General features: G+C 40.2%; 1 protein-coding gene across 1 annotated transcript in view; it reads right to left on the bottom strand.

The window, feature by feature from the left end:
• nos1 (nitric oxide synthase 1 (neuronal)) overlaps positions 1 to 25111 on the bottom strand; it is a 40901-nt gene that overhangs the window by 2510 nt on the left and 13280 nt on the right. Inside the window, exons 4-28 of the mRNA XM_042421261.1 lie at positions 24118 to 24255; positions 20434 to 20579; positions 19413 to 19575; positions 19077 to 19168; positions 16786 to 16927; positions 16564 to 16703; positions 15384 to 15558; positions 14182 to 14283; positions 13511 to 13705; positions 13131 to 13216; positions 12368 to 12512; positions 11358 to 11462; positions 11219 to 11277; positions 11010 to 11126; positions 9485 to 9659; positions 8997 to 9135; positions 7702 to 7780; positions 7329 to 7522; positions 6216 to 6385; positions 4641 to 4851; positions 3542 to 3629; positions 3288 to 3409; positions 2678 to 2826; positions 1978 to 2172; positions 954 to 1072 (exon numbers count right to left, since the gene is read on the bottom strand). Coding sequence (XP_042277195.1) covers positions 954 to 1072; positions 1978 to 2172; positions 2678 to 2826; positions 3288 to 3409; positions 3542 to 3629; positions 4641 to 4851; positions 6216 to 6385; positions 7329 to 7522; positions 7702 to 7780; positions 8997 to 9135; positions 9485 to 9659; positions 11010 to 11126; positions 11219 to 11277; positions 11358 to 11462; positions 12368 to 12512; positions 13131 to 13216; positions 13511 to 13705; positions 14182 to 14283; positions 15384 to 15558; positions 16564 to 16703; positions 16786 to 16927; positions 19077 to 19168; positions 19413 to 19575; positions 20434 to 20579; positions 24118 to 24255 — 3446 coding nt within the window. The remainder of the gene's footprint in view (positions 1 to 953; positions 1073 to 1977; positions 2173 to 2677; positions 2827 to 3287; positions 3410 to 3541; positions 3630 to 4640; positions 4852 to 6215; positions 6386 to 7328; positions 7523 to 7701; positions 7781 to 8996; positions 9136 to 9484; positions 9660 to 11009; positions 11127 to 11218; positions 11278 to 11357; positions 11463 to 12367; positions 12513 to 13130; positions 13217 to 13510; positions 13706 to 14181; positions 14284 to 15383; positions 15559 to 16563; positions 16704 to 16785; positions 16928 to 19076; positions 19169 to 19412; positions 19576 to 20433; positions 20580 to 24117; positions 24256 to 25111) is intronic.

Raw genomic sequence — 25111 nt, 5'->3', positions numbered from 1 at the left:
TGACGGTTAAGATAAATATCAATGGGCTGTGCACTTTCTTTTTTTTTTTTTTTACTAAAACATGAGCTAACCAGCTGGCAAATTTGAGATTTGAGTGGCAAAGAGGGATCTCTGGTATAAAAAAAAAAAAGATGAATAAACAAGAAAACACATCATAGATCTTAAGCATCCCACACAGTTCAGCGATGTTGCAGACGAGACAACTGAATGATCCTGTTTTTGTGTATTGTGTGTAGAAGCCATGCCTCATAAAAATCCACTCACAGACAGACAATGAACGAGTGAATGAATGCACCAATGAAAGAGAGGGAGAAAAAAAAAGATGTATGAATGAAGGAAAGAATAAATGAATGTAAGTATTTTCTGCATTCATCGGATGCATGAGGTGCTATTCAATCTGTCAGTCAGTCCATCTAAACATTTGAGCAAAGAACTACTGACCAGATGTGAGATTTTCTGTAGATTTTGTGTCTCAACAACTAATAATACTGAATTTAAAGGTGTCTGGTGACCTCTTGACCTTTCTTTTACCACCATCATCAGGCCAAAATATCCATTTCTATGCAGAAATGTCTTAATTTACTGGGTAGCTTTCATTCTTAAATGAAACAGGCGCAATTCATGACACTCTGATTTCTTTTTGTGCCACCCAGAAGTCAAAATGTCAACACTGTACATAAGAAATCTCATAACCTGGTAAAAACAAATTGTCATGAAATTTACTGAGTGCACATTGCCTGTAGGATAAACAACAGGCAACTGTATCCCTCTGACTGACACTTTAAAAGCTCGACCAGAAAGAATTTTTATACCGCCAGAACAAATTGGCCTTGGGAAAAAAAAAAGAGGCTTCGGTGCTTTTATAACCCCTTTCACCGTGGAGGTATGGTGCTCTTGAAATGCATTTCCTACTGATTGGAAAATGCTGGAAACTGGAGACACAAAACACTTACTCATCTGAGTCCTTTTTGCTCTCCTCAATGTAGGCGATGGACTCTGAACGAAGCCGGTTGGTGACCTCATAGGTGCGCAGGGTGACACCAAAGATGTCCTCATGGTAGCGATTCTCATCCTGATAACGGCAGGATGGTGAAAGTTAAAAAGAGAAGGAGAGAAGGGAGAGAATATATGTGAGATGGATCTTGTCTTACAGTGAATGAAACAGAAACAAATCAAGGACTCTTAGTTCAAATCAGAGGTCTTACTAGAAGGTCTTTAGAAACTTCTAATTACGCTGCTAATAGATCACTCTTCTCTGTATGTTTCAACTGTCTTTAGAGCTTCCCTTCATAGGCTCATTCCTCTGTTCAAACCCTGTATATGCTGCATACCAACTAATATCATCACATGATATGCAGGATTAAAAATGTATTTTCATTTTTTGTCATATTAATTTTCTTTGTGTACTGCTGCATGCTGAGATTTTGCATTGTGACGTCTTAGATATACTGACAGTCCATGTCTGCAGTCGTCACATTTTACAGATTCACTGAACAGTTTTTAAAAAACATCCATCCAGTCCATTTGTACACTACAAAGGTAAGTGTGTTAATAGTGTGCTTGGTGTCGTGTTTCATTATTTTCTAGCCTTTTACCATTGAGTTCACGGATGAAAATAAGCCAGTGGGCGGTGTTTTTTTAACCTTTATTACTGTATTTCAGGAAACGCTGACTCAACATGCCTTCTGTTTTTCAACAGCTTCATGCTCAGCACTCAGTTAGACACATGCATGTGAAGAAGCTGCTCAGTAGAACTGAAGTCTTCTGCTGTTGGCCGCTGAAGAGCTTTACATGTTCGACTAGGGTTGACTGTATCTCTCAAGGGCACTGCCATTTTCACAACTCATCTAGGGCTCAAACAAGTGACTTTCACTTCCTTGACACTACCGTCACTCCAAGCTGTTCAGTGGGGTTTAGAGGAACATAATGGTGACAATCTTGGACAGTGAATTACACTTGCTTGCTCCTCTCCCTTACCCGAAGCTTGCTGATGAAGAAGCCAGCATCCTCCAGGCTCATGTTGCCCTGCTGCTTGATAATTTGCTGGACAGTCTTGAGAACATCTCCGGCCATTGTAACATCCCCACACACGTAGATGTGTCCTCCCTCCTCTCTCAGGCACTGGTACACCGTCTCTGACAGCTGCTCACGCAGTACATCCTGTACATATTTCTGAAATAAAGGCACAGGAAGAATGATGAGGATGTGCATGAAGAAGTCAAATGTGCGAAAAGGAAACAATGTGGGAAAGGAGATTATTGATGATAAAATGAGGTAGAATCTGCAAACTGCAGGCTTAAAATCTGTTGTGCCAAAGGACTAAATAAAAATCAAGAATGGAAAATTATTATTTTCTTTTTAGTTATTAAGCATCATTGCAAAGGTAATACAATCAATCATAATGCAAGAATCATTCAGAACAGCAAACGAAGCAGAGACATAAATGTTACGAGACTGTAAAACAGTAAATGTAAGACATACAATATTACCTAAAAAAAAACTACAGTATAAAGTCCTCACATCAGTTGGAGTGAGTGTACATTTCAGAATATAACCACAGCAGTTTTTATTCAGCCCTTTCTGTGCTGTAATTTCATTTCAAACCCACACAGCAGTCCAAAGAGAGTTGTGACAAGCTGAGTCATCCAGAGTTATGGACGGTTTAGTTTGCTTGTACCTTTGGTTTGCCGGGTTCTCGGGAATAGGCCGTGTAGAGCTCCTTGAACACTTGTTTGTTCTTGGCCTGGATGGTCTCCTCCTTGTAGATGTGGTCCATCTCAGACTGCCGACAGCCAAACACCAGGATCATGGGCCATGACTCGATCCCTGAAGGAGACAGGCAGAGTTATTTTACAGATGTAGAAGTCGTGGGCTGCTGTTTTGTGTATTGAATGGACTGCATTTATATAGCGCTTTCACCCATTCACACACACATTCATACACTGATAGCAGAGGTTGCCATGCAAGGAGCCAACCTGCTCATCAGAAGCAATACAGCACTCTTTTTTTATCAAAAGCGCATTACAATGTTTCTAATGCTCACACACACACACTCGTACACCAGATTTATTATCTAAATTTATTATCCAAATCTGACATGGATTTAATCCAAATTCCATCATTACCAAGAAAAGCATATGACAGCAATTTAAGGGGAGGATAAGTGCATCAGCTTGTCCTAGATCTTCTGATGATCAGCAAATTGAGGATTCTGTCTGCAGGTTCATGTGCAGCAGTGAAAATTCACTGCAAAGCCCAAACCTTGTAATAAAAAAACACATACCAACCTTTGTGTTCAAGGTCATATAGTCTCTTTTGCCAGAAGCTTCTGAACGGGGCGATACCTGTACCTGGACCCACCAGGATACAAGGTGCATGGTGGTCTTTGGGAAGCTGGAATGATGGTGCACTAAAACAATGCAATAGAAAATAAATTAAGAAGTATAAATGAAGTAAAAAATATCCTACAATTAATCATTTGCATGCCACAGCAGAGATTCATCTCCTACAAAATTCCTTGGAGAAACATTGTGATATTCACCTTCGGACAAAACATGGCACCATCTCCCCCTTCTCTATCCTGTTGAGCCACGATGAACACACTCCATGGTGGATAGGTCCCTCTCCATCTGAAAGGGGTGATTACCAAGCAAGCACTTTACCTTTTTCTCTCCTCTCCTCCTCCTCCCACTCTCTTTAAGTGCAAAAACAAACAGGAGACGAGTGGCTCTAACATGTTTTCCAATTCTAAGGCCATTTCCCTCTCTCTCTCTGTAAAGAAAAATTACTGTAATTCGACTGTTGCTTATATAGAATCATAGTAACATATTTGCTCAAGTACGCATTACACATGTGAGGGAGAAGAGGTAGTGCGAGGCATTTGGTAATGCTTGCTAAATACTTGACAAGGTGGGAGTATGTATGCTAATTGCGAAGGCGGAGATATAAGAGCGTACTACACATGTACCACAATTAACACTAAAACCTGAATTGCTACTGCGTTTTATATACTGTCACCTAGATATGCTTGCAATATTTCCTCTCATTTGTGTTTGTATCCATATCTCTAAATAGAATCAGTTGAGAGACACAGAGTCTTCCTGAGGTGTTTCTAAATCTATGTTTCTTGTAATTACAGTCGTGGTCCAGCTGCCTTGTGAAGCAGACTGGCTTTCCAAGATAACTTCCAATCAATTTTCTTTGAGCCATCGGAGGGTTTTCAGAGACGCTGAGTCATTTGACTTCTCGAGTCTTTGCAGCAACCTTGAAAGAGCTGCAGCACAGTGCCTTTCATCCATAACATGCATTGAACTAAAAGAAAATATATACACAGTATTTGTACTTTTTTGAGTACTAACTTATGATCCAAATACATTTTATTAGAAACCTCTGGATGTGATTGAGTTTATTTAGCATTTTTTATTGAAATGTCAAGAAAATAGCTATTTAAACCAAACAGAATTGCCAGAATAAGCCTAATGGGAGCACTTAAGGTTTTTTCTTCCAGATAGCAGAGACGATTGTGATACTGCAGCTACACCTAAACTCCCTGTAAATCCTTAGAGAGATATTAGCTCTTGCTCAGCGTGGCTGGAGCAGTTCTTGAACTGAAAAAGATCACCAAATGAGCAGGTCCTTACCTCTGGCACGGTAAGAGACCACAGCCACGGTGAGGTGGATCTCTCCTGGGTACAGCTCTGGGGAGGAGCTGATGGAGTAGTAACGAGGCTGCAGCAGGGGCAGCTGGGTGAGCAGCAAAGTGGAGGGCATCTGGATTGAGGGGAATTCCTCCAGCACCTCCACCATCGTGGGATTATTGTACCACTTCCACTCCTCATACTCCTGCAAGCCCTAGAAGGTCGGAGAGGAATGTTTAGGATAAATGTACAGGTGGATGTTTGTTGGATTTAAATTTTGACTTGGGAAATTGTAGGATTGTTGCTGTGCTAACTGAGAAATGGAAGTAACTGCCACAATAACAGAAGAAAATAGTGGATGGTTTCCTTTTTTAGATCTGTAAACAATTCTGACTCGAGAGCAGGAGGTAGCCACAAGCAGAGCCATTCGCCATTCACTGCCCAACTGTTTTAGTGTGTCATCACTGACATTTGGATGTGATTAATTTAGAGCACTGCCACCATGCTAAAAAAAAAAAACTTTGATATGTTCCCAACTTTTGCTTTGTTCTCAAGCTGCTAATGAGCGACACTGTGCCCATTAAGGAACCTAGTGTGGTCTCCTTTCTGAGCCTGAGGCACTGTTTGAAGCCCCTCATGTACAATTAGCAAAATTTTAACAGCAAGAGCACTTTGGCCTACGGTTGTTTGACCTTGATATACAGATGGGGTTGTGGGACTTTTTAAAGACATGTATCATTAGTTTGCTTGAGATATTGTTAATAAATACACGTTTGTAATACCGTCATTTTTGTTTAATCAGTTTCTTCTTTCATGCTTTTGAAAACAGAATGCATTAAAGAAACAAACATGACAGCTTGACTGGTCTCTAATGCTTTTCATGAGAATCTTGAAAAAAAAAAGGGATTTGAAAAGTCTGAGAAACCCGGCTTTAGCACTAAAAGGAGCTTCAGATTTGGTTCATATAAAAATAAAAATTGATCCAGTACTGCAGTGCTGATTCTACAGTAACGTTTCCTTTTCTGAATTCAGAAGGCTTCCATCTTTTTCCTCTTGCTTCAGTGACAATGATTCGATGTATAAGCATATGAGTCACTGCTTGGCCTCAGCCAGCCTTTTCCACACATTGACAAAAATGGAGAGTGAATTGTGGGAGGCACTGCAAGGGGGAATGGCTCTGGGTTAGAGCGATCAACGGCTTTAATTTGGCGCCAGTTTACTCCTACTGTACGTATTTCCATCAGTGTAAAGTGCATCAGCTGGGCTTTCAGACAGAGAAAACTATCCACTGTATTTTGATTAAAGATGAATGTGTATGTTACTGTTGTGCCTTAAACACAATGTGACTTTTTATAGAACTGTGCTATGAACAGTGTCCTAATAAAAAGTGAAAAAAAATGTCTACATACGTTTGGCTCTCAAAAGAAAAAAAAGAGAGCATATTTTTGGACATAGCCCACGCACATCAAGCCGCATATCTCTTATGCATCTGGTCACGGACCATGCTAAGCGCTCAGTGCAGCAGCAGCTCAATAATTCTAAAGGTCAGAGTTAATGGTAATGCCGAAGTGAATTTACCTTACTGAGGATCTCTAGTTTCTTTTTGTGTTTGTCATTGGTTGCCAGAGCAGCAAACTGCTGCAGTAGCACAGGGCTCGGTGGGGTGGTGATGTCCAGGAAGTACTGGAAGATCTGGAAGATGGTGCAGGGAGGGATACGAGTCTCATCTGTCCAGTTACTGATGACACCTGCAGTAGAGAGGAAGGTCAAAGCTCCATTAATCTATTTTTAAAAATTAACAATGGATCAACTGACTATGTGGAACTTCAAAGAAATTGCAGATAAAGCTTACAGATAATTATCACCTGACTCTGCAGTTCCCCTCAGCTCAAAGGAGTGTTTAAGCATCTTTTAGCTAATTTTTTGGTTTTTTATCAACCCTGGTTTCTGACGCCACTGGAGCAGCAAAATACTTCAAACCTTTTAACTTCTTCTTGTACCTGTTTTTAATTGATTTTGTTGTTACTCCATTTATTAATTGTATTTATGTGTTTGTTTTATTTATTATCATCTTTCTTGCTTGACGTCATTGTAAATGAGAGCTTTGCCCTCAATGATTTTCCAGTTTAAATAAAGAGAAATAAAGAGAAATAATTCTACTGTATGTGACCTACCCAGCAACATATGGCAAACAGATAAAGCTAGTGACCAGCTGGTGAACATAATGGAACACTGTTTTGTCAGGAAAACCAAAACAAAAGGTCAAAGGTCAGTATAAAAGAGCAGAATATGAAAACATAAAAGATTATCCATGTAGATGATCTGGTATGATAGCAGGAGAAAGCATTTTCCAGAGGTAGGCACGGAGTTTAATAAGCCATTACCCAGTATGTCATGGTAAATTTTGACTGAGCACACATACTGTGTTTAAGAAACAACTTTCACTGTGGAAAATCACACTCAAGTCATCCAGTGTCACCATAACTGTTTGCCAATATGTGGCTTCACTGAACAATTTCTGGGCAAAGACACCTCGCTAAAGTGTTACTTCATGGTTGCTGAGGCAAGAGAGACTGTTTCTAATTCATGTTTTGATTCTGACATCCTGCCCAGACTTCAGCCTGCAAAGCTCCTGATCATACGCCTACTGTATTCGTAAAGTATCATGACGTCGCTAATTGCATCACCCACCCAGGGCAGTGTTCCTCTCCTCCAGGAACTCCACTTTAACAATTTGATTGACAGGTGGAGCATCCTCCAGTTTATCTATGAGAGCTGTCACCAGGTCCTCGTGGTTGCCAGGGAAGATGCCCAGATGGTCGCCAGGCTGGTAGCTCAGGCTGTCGTGGTTGTTTGTGTGGAGCCGCACAAATATGGTGGAGCGACTGTAAAATAAATCAGAGATTTAGGGAGCAATGCTGCACCATTTTCAGCCTGTTCCAGTTAGTTCACACAGTAAATAGAGTGAAGGAGTTGTGATCATTTTAATATTATCTCACAAGTAAACCAAAACAGAAAAATGTGTGACAAAATTTTCGTGTTTCGTGTGTCAGTACATACTTACTTGGATTTGGGACTTTGTAAGTTTTGAGATTCTAGCATCTTTGCTCCATAAACCCTCTTCTTGTGAATGCTATATAATGCTGTTGGCAGACACATACAAAATTACTTTACATACATATCATAAATAGATTTACATTATTTGGGGAGTGGTCTGAAATAGTAGTTTCAGTCTGACATTTTTGGGGAAATACGCTAATTCGCTTTCTTTTGGAGAATTAGATGAAAAGATCGATACCAGTCACTAGTGACAGGAGGCAGGGGGAAACATCGGATGGTTTAGCAGTTTTAGGGGGAGTTACAAGGTGTAACTATTTCTTGTGTACAACATCCAGGTAAAATGACTTCCCAGAGTCTTGTTATCACAGTGAGGTTGCCAGGCAACCAGAAGAGACGCTACATAGAAGCACTGAGCAGATGGATGCGGTTCCCTCTAAAACCACAGTTTGTTGTTTTTACATTTTTGTTTGTGTATGAATGAAACAAAACAAGATACATCATCTGAACTAGCGAGCTTCAGAGGTGCTGGTAGACAGATTTTTTAACTTTGAACAGAGCTAGCTGTTTGCCTCTGCTTCCAGTCTTCATGCTACGCTAAGCTAATCCTCTCCCATCTCTCGCTCCATACTCAGAATGGTATTGATCTTTTCATCTAACTCTCTGCCAGAAAGCAAATAACATATTTCCTAAATTATTAACTATTGTGTATCTTTTTTTTTTTAAATTAGTTCATTCCATATACTATAACTAATAGAAAAATGAAGTCAAAACGGCTTCTAAAACCTATCTTGCATCTCTCACGAGATCACTGTCCTATGCAGTGATCAGTGCATTTGACTGTTAAAAACATTTTGTTTTTATAGATGAAAAATACAGACAACAACACATATGTTAGATGTATAAAAGTCCAGAACTAACTCATTTATTCAACTGAAATAATTCAGCCCAGCAGTCGGGTTTGTTCCTCCGCTCTCTATGAATGATTGTGCTTGATTCCACGTACTTTTAGAAACTAAGAGAGTTTAGAGTCCCTTTTATCTGTTTCGATCACAAATTGTGCCTTTCATGTGTGTTATAATGTATCACATTGATTTATGCACATCAGGTAACAGAGACATTTGTCCATTTCAGACCCTGTACAACTGTTAGAACGAAGCAGCAGGTGGAGTGATGGATGAGTCACTCATCATCATCAATAACTTTACAATCCCTCTGCTGCTATATTAGCACTTATCGCCTCCTTAATACCAAGAGACCATTGATAGTTTGTTGCTCAGTTTCTACAGGATCATTGTTTACCTTCTGTGAGGGCCGGGGCCTCAGCCGTGTATGTCAAGCGGAACTTGCTCTTTTTCCAGCTGCGGTCATTGCTGATCAAGGAGTCGTTGGCCTTCTCAATGTTCACATCATCGCCAACGCAGAACACGTCACAGGCAGCCTTGACATGTAACAACACAGCCATGGGAAAGATCACAACCATTATTCAAAACCTCCCTCCACACCTACAACAGCAGTTGAGCATTGGACAGGAATAACTAAGGATCTGAGAAAGGACCCTATATACTCTAAGTAGGATTGCCTCCACCATCTTAAGGTCACGTGTAGAAAAATGCCTTTTTACCTTGAATGTTTGAATGTTGAATGAAAGGGGTAAGATGGTTTTCTGATTTAATTCATGTTGTTGTGGTTTCACAGCGAAGAAGAGACCAAACACTTGATGACATTCACAGCACACCATACCATTATGACCAACAAAATGAATTAAAACCGAGCTCAAAGAAACCGACCTTAAAAACCTTCTTGGCCCAAGTTCTGAAGGACTCCTCCTGGCCACACAGCTCATCTCCTTCTCCCATGCGTAGGATGCGCTCCCCCCCCAGCTCTTCAAAAAGCGTGTCCACAGCGTGGGCAAAGGCGCAGAAGTGTGGGTAGGCCCTGGAGCCAAGGCCAAACACTGAGAACCTAAACAGAGACACGCATTTGAGAGAGAGAGACAGAGATAGAAAGGCAGGTAGTGTTAAAAAAGATAAACATAAACATACACATTCACAGACCACAGTCACCAAAACCCACATCAGAACCTTGGCCTTTCCTCCCTCTCAAAAAGCTCCAAACATTCAAAAACAGTCGACGGGTTTTACGAATACTTTTAGATAGGTGTAAACATGAAATAGATCACTTTTCTAAGAGCAGACAAGTCATCCTTCCACTGTTTCGCTGTGAAGCAGTCAACCCACATCAGGTTTAAGTATGAGCAAAATCTCTGTGCTCCCTTCTTCAACAGATCAGCTAACTGTCCACTGCAGTAAGATTTGTCATCCCAACTGAGTTTTATAAGCATTTGATTCCACTTTCCTACAGAGGAGGTACTGTGAGAAGATTAAAAAGAAAATAGTATGATGATAGCATGATATAAGGCTTGTGAAAGGATCAATAAAAGTTGACATCTATTGCATTTTAAATCGTGTTTTTGTAAGAAATAAGATCAGGAAAGACTACTTGGGAAATGTTTACAGTCCTTAATCAGTGATGATAGTTATGCAGGTAAAGTTACTTGTAAAACGTGTTACCTTACTTTGCCATCCACCTTTTTTGCACTAGTTGCAAAAACTTACTCTACAACTGCAGATTTGTGTAATTACTTTGGTTGCCCACGTACGAAGCTGTTGAAATATGGCTTGAGCTGCCAAGTGTTTTGTCGATAACTGCTTCCAAATGCAAGGCAAGGCTGCGGCTCTGTTTTTCGAAACAATCACATTTATATCAAGCAAACTTTATAGGTGGGCAGACAATATATAAGAAACTCAAAGACCACAAAAAAAGGAATCTGAGAATCTACATGACTTACATTTGAGTACTCGAATTATTATTGTACCCCATCTGTACTCTCCTATGTCTCCTATGTCTATATATCCATTTTTATGATTCATTATCCAATACTTCATCACTAAAATTATATGTGACTGACTGGTGAGATGTTTTTGTCCCAGTAGACATTGATTTTTGTGATTTTCAAATTAAAAGACATATGACAGATATCTTGGTTAAGACTTAATTTGGAATGTTTTTCAGACATTAAGATGACATATAACCATTATTTCAGTAGCATTACTGTAAACTTTGACTCAATGTAAAGCAGGTCCTAACTACATGTTGATTTTGTTGACATGTTGACATCTAGACCTCTTCTAACTTGCAAATCCCCCGATCATTGCTTAATGAGATACTTTTTGGGCATTGTTAGACAAACAAACATAATCTCAGAATCTCCTCTTCTGACTATTTGATTTGATCTGGTTTGGTTTTGTGTACCTGACATTGGCGAGAGGTCCGGTGCTCTCAAAGTTGACCTTTGCCTCTGGCTCGTCGCTTGAGGACTTGCGAGTGTCAGAGTAGGACGACACGCTGTTGAAACGGACCTTGTAGCTCCTGGAAAGCAAATGTAAGCAGGGAGATTAGAAACGTAACATATAGACGCGAATGAAAAAGATGGAAACTGACATGCAAAAGACTAAACTCACTTTCTATCTTCTGTGTTGGATGTTGGGTGGCGCATCTCCATTAAGGCAGCTCCAAATTTCTACAGTAAATAAGAAGTGCGTTTAGTAACCTGTGAATCTGTCCTATGCTCAATAAGTTGTTGATATATAAGGTGTATACCTCTCCATTTTCAGGTGGATCACCGTTGCCAAATGTGCTGGTCACCACTAACACCAGTGTCTCATGCTCCAGGTCCACCACATCGTACTCGTCCATGGACATGACCTGCAGATATCAGGGGGAAAAAACAGCATTATGCTGAGTGAATCTTAGCCTCCACTGACATGGTGTAGTCTTTATCTCGCTCTTGTTTCCTAGACACACACTCCACACGACAACTGACTTGAGCGTGTAAATTAAGGCTGAACACACAGCCGTTGGCAGAGAAGGAGGTTGTAATGACCACTCTGTCCTCGCCTCTAACGAGATGATAATATGCTGCTGCCACACAACGAGCATTCATGATGCATACCACTCAACATGATGGTGTTTGTCTGCCACGGGTTGCAGTTGCATTTCACATACACACACACGCACAAAGACACACAACCAAAGGCGTGAAGAGAAAACAGGCTTTAGCCCCACGACAACGAAGATTTGCCCCGGGTGTTTGCATCTGCCCTGCGATCCATCTACACACACCCACTCTCGATGGCACATCCACACACTTGCATGCATGAATCTCTTCTTGTATGATTGATCACACAGGGAAAACAGGAAGGGAAAATAAGACATGTCCTAGAGGAAAAGCACACAGTGTATGATTGAGAGCAGCGTGTTTTCTTCTGTCTTTTTTTTTTCTTAACAGATTTGCACAGCCAGGGGTGCTTCAGGATCTTGTCTTAAACTACCGCACTGCTCAACGCTTCAGTGGTTAAATCCTGCCTCTGACCCACAGCACTTTACTGCATGAGAGAAGAAGAAAATGTGACAAAGGACACACTTTCCTCTTCAACCCTCTTGTCGCCTATACTCAGCTGGCATCTGCTCGGCTTTGTCAGCCAGGCAACAAGAAAGGGGTGATATAGGAAGGATGTCTGTGAATTCCTTTTCGCTAGACGTTGATACACTGACACATAAGCTTGTGTTCAACTTTAGGATAAGATGATGCAAGGTAGGAGCAAGCGTACCTTTGCATCGAAGGCGTGCTTGAAGATTTCACACAGAGTTTTGGCGTAATCTTGCGATTTGCCTGTCTCCGTGGCAAACAGTATGGTGGCTTTTACCCTCTTCGCCATGGCTTGGCCCATGAGCTTGGCTGAAAACTTCACAGCCCTGCAAATTGGAAGAGAGGGGCAGGGAGAGCAAGATGCACAGAAAAACACAAGAAATTGAATCAATCAAGGACTAGTGATTTGAGGGCACAGCTCGCAACCTCCAGTTCCCTGCCATGACTGGAAGACTCCCTCATGCCGACACGTCTGTCTGATAAAATATCTGTTATGGAGCCACTTAAACAAGCAATGAAGGGTAGCATGGTTCACTTCAGCAGGCAGCCCACATTATGCCAAGGTAGCGGATGGATGACAATTGTGATTACCTAGCTTGTCATATCCTCGAGGCAATTACATTAATAGCAGAACACACACGCGTACAAATGCATGCTTACACAAGCAAAACACTGACAAGGCTCTGATTACTCCCTGAGGGGTTGATTGGATGAATTTCACTGCCGAGCACACTAGCTTTATTCCCATTTGTCTAACTTTTGTCAGAAAACTGATTACTTGTTTGGCTTTAGATTATCATACACACACCCTATGTTATCCTTGACATTTAAGGCCATAATTTACCCTTGAATCTATCAGTGCAGAGAGAAGAAAAAAAGAAACTCATTTATCAGAACAAAGCGCTGTGTTTTCACGTAATATATCTGTATGAATGCACACTCACTTGGCAAGCTTCTTGAATCCGATGGCTCTTTTCTTTGTGGGCGTCCCATTGACTCCTTTCCACACATGGGTATTCCAAGGATCAGGCTTTTGCATATGAGAAAAGAAATTAGAGTTCAGAGGTTGTCTTTGTTTAAGGTTTAAATCCACTCCAAGATACTGAGATATTATCTGTGATATTCAGCGCATTACAGGAGTTAATCGGTACAGTATGGAGAAGCTGCGAATCACTGCTTGCTGTACACACTTTCCTGTCTTGTCTATTTCAACCACAAGTATTTTTAATTTCCCTCAATGACATCCTCAACATAACTTGGCATCCAAATAGTTTGTAAACACAAGTGCACGTCTAAAGAAACACAGCATCCCATATACATATACCTGGTACTCAAAGGATGGGGTGAGGCGGTAGTTGAGCATTTCTTGGTGGAAAACCGGAGTGATACTTCCCGACATGGGAGGCACAATCCACACCCAGTCCCCGGGACAGCCTCCTCGCACCCGATACTCATTCTCCATGTGTTTCATGAAGGACTCTGTGGCTGAGTGATGGTCTACTATGGTCACTTTGCACGTCTAAAATAGGGGGGCACCGACAGAAAAATATGAAGGCACTACAAAATTGCAGGTTTCTACAGTAGGTTTAGGCTACTGCACTGAAATCTATCTATGCTTACATTGGTTGTGACTCATGAGTGGCAAAAAGAAAACAGCTAACTGTGGTAGACCCAAACATAAGCATGTGAATTTAGCCAAGTTTTGGGAAAAAAGTAATATTTGTGATATAGTGAGCACACAAATGAACAGAGGAGAAGCAAACTAAGCCACAGAAATGATCTCACACATTTCTATGGAGTGAAACTTGGTCACTTGTAACCACTGTCAATCTGCTGCCATCCTCAGAAGTAACAACCAACTAATTTTTCACCACCACCACCACTACATAGTGTTAAAATCTGTGTTTGCTATTCAAAATGTTTGATATTCAAAATAACTGTTTTTGGTGCTGTATTCCTTTACTTGAACAACATGTATAAAGATGCACCACCTACCTGGAAGCTGTAGAGAACGGCAATGTTAATCTCCACCAATGCCTGGTCTTTCCATAGGGAGGAGGTCTTCCTGGTGTCTAAGGACATCTTGATTGCAACCTCCTATATAATATAGATAAATAAATAAATAAATTATGACAGTGTCAATAGGAAACTATGTGTCAGTGTGTTACCATACCTGATTAAGTCCAACTCCAGTCCTAATTTTGACTTGTGACTCAATATGGACTCAAACTGATTTTTTTTTTTAACATCTTGAACTTGAGAAGTATATTTTAAAACGCAACATGATGAAAATGCCTCCATCATGTATTCTGGGCTTCGGTTATGTTACAACTGAGGTAATACCAAATGTACAGAAAAAAAAACCCAGAATGAACTGATTTTTCCAAATCAAGTGTTCGAGTGCAGTGTGTTTTATGCTTTCAACAGGTGCTAACTCATAGTAGTAGTTAATTGTTTTAAAAAGAAATATGATCTTAAACCTCTGTGGCAGCATATCTTAAAGTTTACCCTCAGTACTTTCAGTCTTTCATCCAATGAAGTTGTCATTTTTGTGCCTCAGTGGCTCAAGTTAAGAGCTATGATTCATGCAATTATGTTACGGAACAAAGCCCAAAGAACAGTGCACAAGCAAATAGCCCTCATCATCAACTGCAAGTGCAGTGTCTGTACTTCAGTTGTAAGACAAATCCATCAAAGCTGGCACGCATGTGTCCTGAAGTGCTCTTCATAATAGGACCTCTGGTTTTAGCTGAGATTTTACTTGTCTGAACATGATGCATGCAAAGGTGGCAATTGGTCTGAATGACCTAGTTATATGGCAAATTATGAAGGACTTTATTTGCTCAAACAGAATTTTGAGATTTAGGCGTTAGGTGCTACAGAAGAGCTCACGATTTCATTCGCCCTTCTAAATTCATAAACAAATACATATTTATGCAAATATTAAAATTGGCACTGTTTAATTAATGTTAGCTTGTGACAAGGCACAATGACAGTTCATTTCTTGATAAGTGCTGTTAATCAGCGTTCTCCTCTGTGTTTACAATTAGAAGAAGAATAGCATTCTGATTAGGTCATTTGGTGACACAACACATGCTCCTCTCTGCTCTGCAAGGCTTCAGACAGTCTGTGCCTCTGATTTTTTTTCCCGTTTTCCCAGTGGAGCATGACTCTGTGCTTTGGCACAAAACACTAACCTCCAGAATGTTGTAGCGTGAGCTGTCGCAGAAGTCCCTCACGCCAATCTCGGTGCCCATGTACCAGCCACTGAAGGGGCAGCCAGTGAACTCCAAGCCACCGATCTCTAGCAGCATGCTAGAGACCGCGGGGAGACCGTACCACTTCAGGTCCAGGTCCTTAAACCACTCATACCTGGGCAGAGCACACGGGGAAATGATGTCGGCATCCCACTGAGGTCATGTAAATTTCCACCATTGGCAATTTACACAATAATAAAGTATGCACAATTTGTTGCTGTCTTTAGGAGTAGAGGTATTAATCCATGAAACACATATTGTAAAAAAGGAGTACAGCCAAAATCAACATTAACACAAATAAACCACTTTTAACAGCTATTTACTTCTGGACAGAGCAGGCAGGACCTCAATCTACCTCCCACCACACCCCCTATTGGGACTGATAACATTGCTTTTGGTGTATTATTTGCAGAGCTGAGCCTAATCTCATGTAATGATGAGGCACAGTCGGCGGCCGCGGACTGTGCCAAGTTGCTACCAGAGCTGAGGGCCAGTTGATGTAGTGTCTGGAGCAAGAGATGCCAGTTTTGGGGGTGTCTGGCAGGGAGATCAGTTTGTCGAGGGATTCTGAAATGCTCTCTGTAATGTGTAGTGATGGAGTGATAGCTCTGTGTGTGCATCTGTGTCTGTATGTGTGAAAAATAGTGTAGCGGTAATACCCAGTTCTTTAATGTGATTATGGGTTTTACAGTGATTCAGCAGCTTAATGCTCAAGATCTCAAGGGCATTATGGCTTTTGTACAGTGTATACAGATGTAAGAATATTGTCTGAAAAGTTTTCTTAAAAGTAAAGCAAACACATAAGAGTAAAAAAAAAAAAAAAACAGGAGAAAGCTTGAAACCTCACTAACGAGCCCCATAGTTACCACAAAAGCTGGCATAGCAACAGATAAAACATGGCTAGCTGTGCTTTATGGGAATAATCAGCGCAGTTGGAATGTGATGGTAACCCAATCAGATTTCTTAGCTTAAAAGTACCCCATTGTTTAAAAAGTGTTGTTAAGAGATGTGTGGGTAGGTGGATGGTTTTTTTTTTGGGTTTTTTTTGCAGCCCCCACTGTTCTTGTTTTGCCAGATTCACTGTATTTTATGCACGCTTAAGTAGGAAGGCATAACTCACTTTGGGTGTGTGATCGGCACCTCCAGGATGAGGTCTTCAGGGATCTCAAACAGCTCAGGGTCATTTCCATTGGCTTGCAGCAGGAGGGGCAGGACATCAAAACGACCCTTCGGAGCCTTCCATCCCAGCTGCATGCAAATCTAGTAACCAGAAGCAACATGTGAGCTGATTGCAAATAGGACGTTTCATCCAAAGTATATTTTATCAGATCTTCATGTGTACCTCAGTAAATTCAACATTAGCAGGGTCTCCCAGGATCTGTCCATCAGGCTGTTTGTAGCCTGCATAACGAATCAGCTGACAGTTCCACACTCGAAAGTCATGTTTGCCATCTGTCCTCTGAGGAAATATGGTAATGGCTGACCTGCAAAAAACAAACAAACGAAAAAATGGGTTAGTATGTCAATAATGTATCATTTAGAGCAGCAGAGCACAGCAGCAATCATTTTAGGAATAATCTCATGTTGCAACACATTGGTGAAAACACTGTTAGATATCTGAACTGTGCCGCGGCAATTTTTATATCAATAGCAACAATTGCTTACAGATGGTTAGCACTGTGCGTGTAATTTTGCTCCGAGGCATTTTTAATTATGTTATGTCAAAGGACTCATAGCATGGCCGCAGCTTATCTACCTTTGGTCTGCTCTACATCCTAGTAGTGTTTTAATGCTATGACCGAGCAAAAGTGTTAATACTGCTAAGCTGGTTGTAAGTCGCTGAGGAGGGAGAGCAGCTGGTGTGAATCTGGGCCAGTTGTGCTAGCAGTCTACATCTGCGGGAGTCAATCTCTCAGCTCGGCTTTGGAAACTAGTGTAAATAATGAAATCAATAGTCATAGTCTCTACAATCAAACTTGACTGTATGTACAGGAAATGACAGGTTTCACTTTAAGTTGTGCTCTTTAGGGTAACATATCATGTGATAAGTGGTGACTGGGGTAATCAATTAAAAAAAGAAAAATAGAAAATGTTATACTCAGTAAATCAAAATAGAATACATGTCCAGATAACCCTAAAGCAGTTACATCACTTTGTTATGTCAATCATCTTCAAATATTTTTGACCAACGATGTATGATGACAGGCAACGTGTGCTGATTCAAACATGAGAAAGTAAATAGCAAAGGATGTAAGTTATTATATTTTACTGAACAATATTAAAATGTTTATTAAATCATAACTGATAATTAACATTCTTGTACAGCAGTAGTGTGATATTGATTCCACTTTCCAATATGACATCCTTTATAAAGGAGTTATAAGATGTAATGGCTTTGTTAATAGTAAATTTATCATTTACTAATGCCTTATTTTTCAGTTATAAGTCATTTATAAGTATGGGTTACCAGGCTGTGAAAACTCCCTTTGACTAGTTATATTGCTTTATTACTAGAAAAGGGCTGCAGACGATCTGGAAAAAAAAAACATTTATTAACAACTTACTAACACTTCTGACTGTGAACTTGATGATTAAACCCTTTATTAATGACTTATTAACATTTACAACTGCAGAATTACCAAACAGACTGGAAAAGCACCAACCAGAGAGATTTTTCACAACCTAGCAACCAAACTTATCTTCTTATTAATCACTTAAAACTATCTATAAAGCATTAATCAATTGTTGATGAAGTGATAACTCTTTATAAAGAGTGTGTTAAAAGAAACTAAGAAAGTACCGTGATATTATAATATCTAGCAATTTACAAAATGAATGGTCTTTTATTTCACTTACAACCCACTTAAAGGAAAATATAACAAAAATATACCTTTTTTTTTACATGATCTCTCAGTTGTAACAAATATTTACTGCACTGTAGACATAACATCATTTTTCCCACGAAATCCACCACAAAACAAAACAACTGACTCATGGTCTCTCAGTTTAATTTTGAGCTTCTCTCGAATTACATTTATATTTTGGGAACATTCAGAAATGCTGACGTGATTCTGAATAAGCAAAACCTTTCCAAAACTACTGCAAGATGTCACAAATAGCACTGCATGTTTATTAATGTTCAAGCAAGCCAGACTTGAAGAGCTCTTATCAACATGTGTGTCTGAGCTGTCCTTCAGAAGGCCAGTCAAAGACTAGTAATGAGTCAGAGGCTATCCATGAAGTAAATATGAAGTGTCACATGTGATTAAGACTTGGTAGAGAGTGAGCGAGCACTGTGCAGGTCTGACAAATGACTGCTTGTTAGCAAGGTCTGCCGCCTCTCCAACGGGGCAATGATTGGTGCCGAGACACTGACAGATACACAGGCTGCAGATAGTGTCAGATACAGCGTTAAGAGACGGAGCACGCACTGACAGATGGGACAGTGGGTCAAGTCAGGGTAGTAAGAGATGGAGAGGGGTGATGAGATACAGTGACAGATGGGGGATGGAACAAGTGTAGTAAGAGGAACATGAGTAGAATTGAACAAATGGAAAAAACGCAAAACAAAAGAAGTCTTGTGTAAAGAATTGAGCAGTGTGGGTGTTTGTTTGTTTGTTTGTTTGTTTTTACCTCAGGTTGCCTTTGTTGGTGGCGTACTTGATGTGGTTACAGATATAGTTGTACATTCCATGAGCTGTTGTGCAGTCTCTAGCATCAAAAACCTAGAAAACAAATGTGAAAATGAAAACTCAGAGCCATTTTCATGCAAGGTGAAGTGAATTAAATAAAATAAATATGTCTATCTTTGTTTAAGCTTGACATAGGACTGTAACAAATGAAATGCAGTTAAGAATTGCAGAATCCAGTTTGACACCCATCAACATTACTTTCCAAATTGTCAAAAACAGCACATAAACAGTGGCATTAACAGCAGCATGCAGCGATTTTAGGCATTCTGTTTATTACCTGTAGTTTGGACCACTGGATCCTCCCTACACATCGGGCAGCATTCCTCCAGGCATGTTTGGCTCCATAAATCAGTTCTGTGTCTTTCAGTTGGTAAGTTCCTGAAGCTTCAATCTCCTTGGTCACTTCCTCCAGTCTGTCCACATGGGCTTTAGAGCCATACCTGTGGGCAGGACAGGTACAGAAGAACAAGAGAATAAGATGACATTCAGAAAAGCACAGTACAAGAGGTGTTATATGTAAGTTGTGCCATTTTGTAAGGACAAAAATTTTGTACCACCTAATTTTCATGCAGCTGCCCTTAATCAACTAATATCAACTGCAGAAAATAAGTAAATACGCTACATGAAGGTTAAAATGAACTTGTACTCCTTTTTCACAACAAATATTAACAGGATACACCTGTGCTGTTATACACAGGTATAACTAATAACTAACTAATAAACTACATCCTGTTTGCATGTCCAGGTGCCAGAGCCCTGGTGATGTGCATGCTAGCACTAAGAGGCATGGCTTAATGACACATTAGATGGAAAAGAATCATATCTATGTTATTAGTCAATGTCTGCCATAAGAAAATTTTACTTTAGACAAAAAACTACATTTTGGTCAGAAGAAATGTTAGTTAACAGAGGGAAATGCTGTTAAAATAAGAGATATTTTAAATTTCTATGACTTGTTTAATTTATTCAGGAAGACTTGTTGAGCTTTTTAACTTTTCAAACAAGCTACCTTTAGCAAATAAGATAGATGAGCCAGTGGAGCAGCAGGCTAAGTAGCTAACCTAATGCTAATCCAAAAGGTTCAGTCAGTGGCGAGAGCTACAAAGGCTATGTGGCTCATATCTAATAATGTGACACCAATAATACTAAAATTATCTCCATTTTCTTTACCCTTTTCTGTTTCACTGGACTGCAGGCAGCCTACTGTTACCCAGCCAAAAACATGTTGTTTTTTAGGTCTACCCATTAAGGTTTAACTCATTCTGCAGGTGTTGGAGGACGCGGCAGGCTGTGCTTACCTTTTGATGGAGGTGTAGTACTGGTCTATGAAGTCAGTGGCCAGTGGAAGAAGCTCCTCTTTGGTTCTGACCTCATCTGGCTTGCGGGCATGCTGGTTGGGCACCATCACAGAGCCAATGCACACGTTTTCGGTGCAGATTGGCATCTGTAAATACAAATAAAATGACAGATGAGGTAGGGTTTTCTGCTCGTTGTTTTTTTTTTCTCTAGTGCCAAAATGCAATTGAAGAACCAGGAGATTATGGCATATGGTAGAGTTCTCTGCAAATATCCACAAAATGTAGTTTTGAGCAATGAATGACACAATAGAAAGTACCATGTGAGCTCCTTGGACAGCACAGAACAAAGGTGTTCATTTGTTTTACTGGACAAAGAATTCTTCATCATATATACTGGGCTACAGGACTCCTGTTCACTCAGGAGAGACAGAGAGTTTTTGCATCCATCACGGTGTTGATTGACTGTGATATGAGAGAAGCATGGCATTCTTTTAATTTACAATGGGAAGAGCTATCACATCTTCTATTCATTTTTTAGACTGACTGCCTTGGATCTGTTTGAAACAGACCCAGGAAATGCTTAAATGATACGCAAATTACGCAAATTGAATATTTTAAAGGAAAACCCTCTTTCCAATCAATTTTTTACACTTGTTTTTCATCCTCTTTTAACTTTAACTTTTCTGTAAACTACATTTCTTTTGCCCATTGGAACCCCATATTTCAATCTGCGAGGCGAAAAGGCAATTGATCCAATTTTGTTTTCCAAATATACCAACTCAGTGTTCCATTTATATCATAATATGTTGTACTTGGTTCAAGTAAAAGGTCAACTTTTATTATAATTTCCAGACCTTAAATGCATACTAAAGATCACGACTATTTCACAATTCCTTTCATTATATTGCTCACACATGGCTGGCATGCATGTTAATGAATGAGTAAGTCAGTGAGTCACAGATTGGTATCCTTCCATTAAGTGAAACAGGAAGACAGAGAGAGCGAGGAGGAAAGACAGAAAACAAGAAAACAGACAGATGCAAAGAGAAAATTGCTCATAGCTGAACCTTGTGTGGTCAGTTTAATGTGATTAGAGTTGATGTCAGCTGTCACTTTGGTTTGTCGTATATGCCTTCACCAGCTTAGAGAGATCGAATGAGTGAGCAAGAGAGGAAGACAGAAACGATAGCGCAAGCGTGCAGTCAAGGAGGAAATTTGACAATGACCCCAGCGCTGCTAAAATTGGCTTGTTACACTGAACCACCCACTTGCTCACTGTCCAAACACTCAGGCGTGGACCGACAGCATCCAAAATAAACTTCCCTCCGTGTCCCTTCCAGCCCATTCAACCCTAACTTGACAAAAAAAAAAAAAATCTGTTGAGCTAGACAACAAACATGCTATCACAGCCAGTCAAAACAAAGTAAAAATGGAAAACGAAATTGAGAACATGAGAAAATGCTCAAGAAAACAAAGTTAAAAATAAAAGGGTCATTACAGAGAAAATGGATTGACAACAAGAGAGAGCAACAAAGATGAGACAGAAAAACAAGGGGAGTGAGACGTGATGACTAAAAAGGGGGGAAATGGATGAGTAGAGCAGAGAGTGTTAAAAATAAAACAAAGGAATCACTCGTGCTCCAGCACGTCCGCTCATCATACCGCTCTGGGCATTCATGCCAGCCAGCTGTCCTTTTCGAAAAAGACAGATCATCCTTGAATACAGCAGCGTGTGTGATATATAATAAATCTGAAGATGCTATTACAGGCCATTCATTGGGATGCGCACAACAGCCTGTCCGATAAGTCACCAAAGCAATTAGGCTGCTGTTTGGTGCTAACGAATGGCTGCAGTGTTTTGGGGGATGAATGCTTAAACAGTGAGGCTTACCTTGTGCTCGGTAGACCGGCTTACTGGCTAGAGTAGGAAAATTTGGCTGCATGAACATGTAAAACTGCAAGGGCAGAGCAGCTGAATCTTTGCATGTGATTGTGTCTGTCTGGTCTTTTAAACAAAGAATTAGGAAATGATCCTATTTAGCTTCCAGGACATTTTTGAGTCCTGACAGCTAGAGGACAGAATAGAAGGATTAGTAACTTCACTTTTGTTGAGCAAGTCATTCTATAGATGTATGAACTCATTAATATCAGGCAATTTAGATAAAAATATCCACCAAACATCACCTTTGAGTTTACTGAAAATGTTGAGTCATTGTATGTGACCTGTCCCCACACAGAAAATCAGTGATCTGTTGTTTTGTTTCTGAGGATTACTTTATTTTTTTATTTTTATTAGCTTTACCGAGATTTCCGGACCCCCTGCTTACTGGCTAAATAGTAACAAGCTGAATCACTAACAGTTCAGGCAAAAGCTCTCTAATGTACAGTATGTGTAGCTTGTAAGAAGCAGAGAGAAAGCACACCATGCTGCGCTATTATTCTTCAATCTAATTGACTTGCAAATTATCTGTTGGTAAGTCTGCAGGCTAAATGTTTGTTCAGTCAATCAATATACTGAATGTGATGTTCATCAGTGGCTTTAAGATACTATTAAAGCTGCAGATATAATATCTGTCAAATTTGTTAGTTAACCTGTGTAGTATGTGTATATCAGTGACTACTGACTTTTATTGTGACGCACCTACTTTGGCAATCTGGTACTACATTTAGATTATTTACTCTATAATGCCTCAACAACAACTTAACCAGGTCAAATTCTTTGTACTTTTCTGCTTGGTCTTGGTGTAAACCTAGTTTTAAATCTCTAAATGGTTTACAGCCATTTTTAAATATTAAAGGAATTGTTCGACATTTTAGGAAATACTCTTTTTCACTTTCTGGCGGAAGATTAGATGAGCTCAAGATCGACACGCTTATATCTGTGTATTAAATATGAAGCTACAGCCAGCAGCCAGTTAGCTTAGTTTAGCATAAAGACTGGAAACTGGAGGAAACAGCTAGTCTGGCTCTGTCCGGCAGCAACGTAACTATTTGTAAAGCTCACAAATTGACACATTTAATCCCATCTCAGTACAAAAAAAAATGTACGGTTATGTAGGGTTATGTGACGGACTATTTCTTCCTCTTACTGGCTAGGACCAGTAACTTCCTGGAATATCCACTGGTTGCCTGGCAACTGGTCCCAGCCAAGAAATAGTTTGGCACATAACCCCAAGTAAAACAATGAATTGTTGTTTTTACATGTTTTTTTTTGTACCCTATGATCTGATTTGAGGGCGTAGTTTCTGATCTTGTAGTGAATCCTGTAATTGCAGCCTCAAAACTCATCATAGAATTGAGTCAACACACAAATAACTAAAGCAGTCTAAACTGAATTTTAAGGTTTTTCTAAAAAAGTTTTATTTATTTATTGCAGGGCTGTTGTATTGCATTGCATTACAATTGCATCATGCAGGTGTTTCTATTCTTCTGGTCACTTGGTGCCAGTAGTTTTAATCCTGTCCAATTTAGTAAGGGGTGCGATGACATGAAGAAACAATAGCACCTCATAGCCTTCTTACAGATTCAACACTGGCATAGGAGCCCTGGTTATTTTCTGACTTGAGTCACGACATAAAAATCTTTCACAACCCTTGTCAGAATGGTTGCCTCAGCGACAAATGTTAATGCTGCAGCAGACCTCTTTATCCATCCATTAATTGGACAGATTTTGATATGCCTTACCTTGCCAGAACTGTGGTGGAGTACATCGCTGTAGACAGTGCCAGTCTCCCAGTTCTTGATCTTTATGAAGCGGGGGCATTTGGAGGGGCTTCCATTCTGCAGTGACTTGGTGGGTGAGGTCCTGCCCTTGGCTGGGGGCTGAAAAGAGTACAGGGACATTTAAACATGAGTCATGACTTCGGGGCACTGTGCTGTATCTGCTAATGGTTTCTGACCCCTGAGCCATCATTGACTCAAGCTCTCTCTCAAGTTGTTTATGACTGGAAGTCACACTGTGGTAAGATGAAAAGAGATGCAGCCCTCTAACTGGGGGAAGTGGATTTGAGTGCCATGATAGAAATTGATTGGCAACGCTTAGGAAAGAAATAACATCAGAAATATCTGGAAGCGTTTTAGCGGCACTTTTACAACCATTGTGAACTCCTAGCTCTTTCTTCTCTCGGCAAATCAGTTGCCATTGTGCTTAAGTCCCTCTTACACAGACTTCTGCACAGAAACCACACATATTCTCTTCTTCCTTAATTTTTGTTTAATTTCTCACTCCATAATAAAGGCAATCAGCATTTAACAGCAGGTTGATGGCAAGCTAGCTCTTGGCTCACTGGGTTTTCCAATACTGTAGCTATTGACTCATGAATGCCTGCAATTTAACCCCACAGCTAACTGTAAGCGTTCCAAGAGAGAGGCACCAAGTGATTGCAAAAGATCAGAGTAATCAATCCCACACCTTGAAGGCTCTTTTATCATCTCCCATGGTATTGTTAATCGTGGGGTGGAGCAGCTTTTGAACAACAGTGACACAATCATCATGCTCTCTAGAAAAATGAATACCAACAGTGTCAAGGCAGTTGAGTCACATTGTCATTTCCTGTCCTCTCAAACAGTACAGAGGATTGGGGGGGTTTGAATTGAATTTGACTTGGTACACACAAAAAGTAAAGAGCTTAGATCCGGTGTGTTCATGCTCCAACAGCAGTAATCCCCACTGTGCGGC

Source organism: Thunnus maccoyii, chromosome 9, assembly GCF_910596095.1.
Source record: "Thunnus maccoyii chromosome 9, fThuMac1.1, whole genome shotgun sequence".
Classification (NCBI taxonomy): Eukaryota; Metazoa; Chordata; class Actinopteri; order Scombriformes; family Scombridae; genus Thunnus; species Thunnus maccoyii.
The sequence above is the reverse complement of the archived record's forward strand: the minus strand, read 5'-3'. Positions and strand labels throughout refer to the sequence as shown.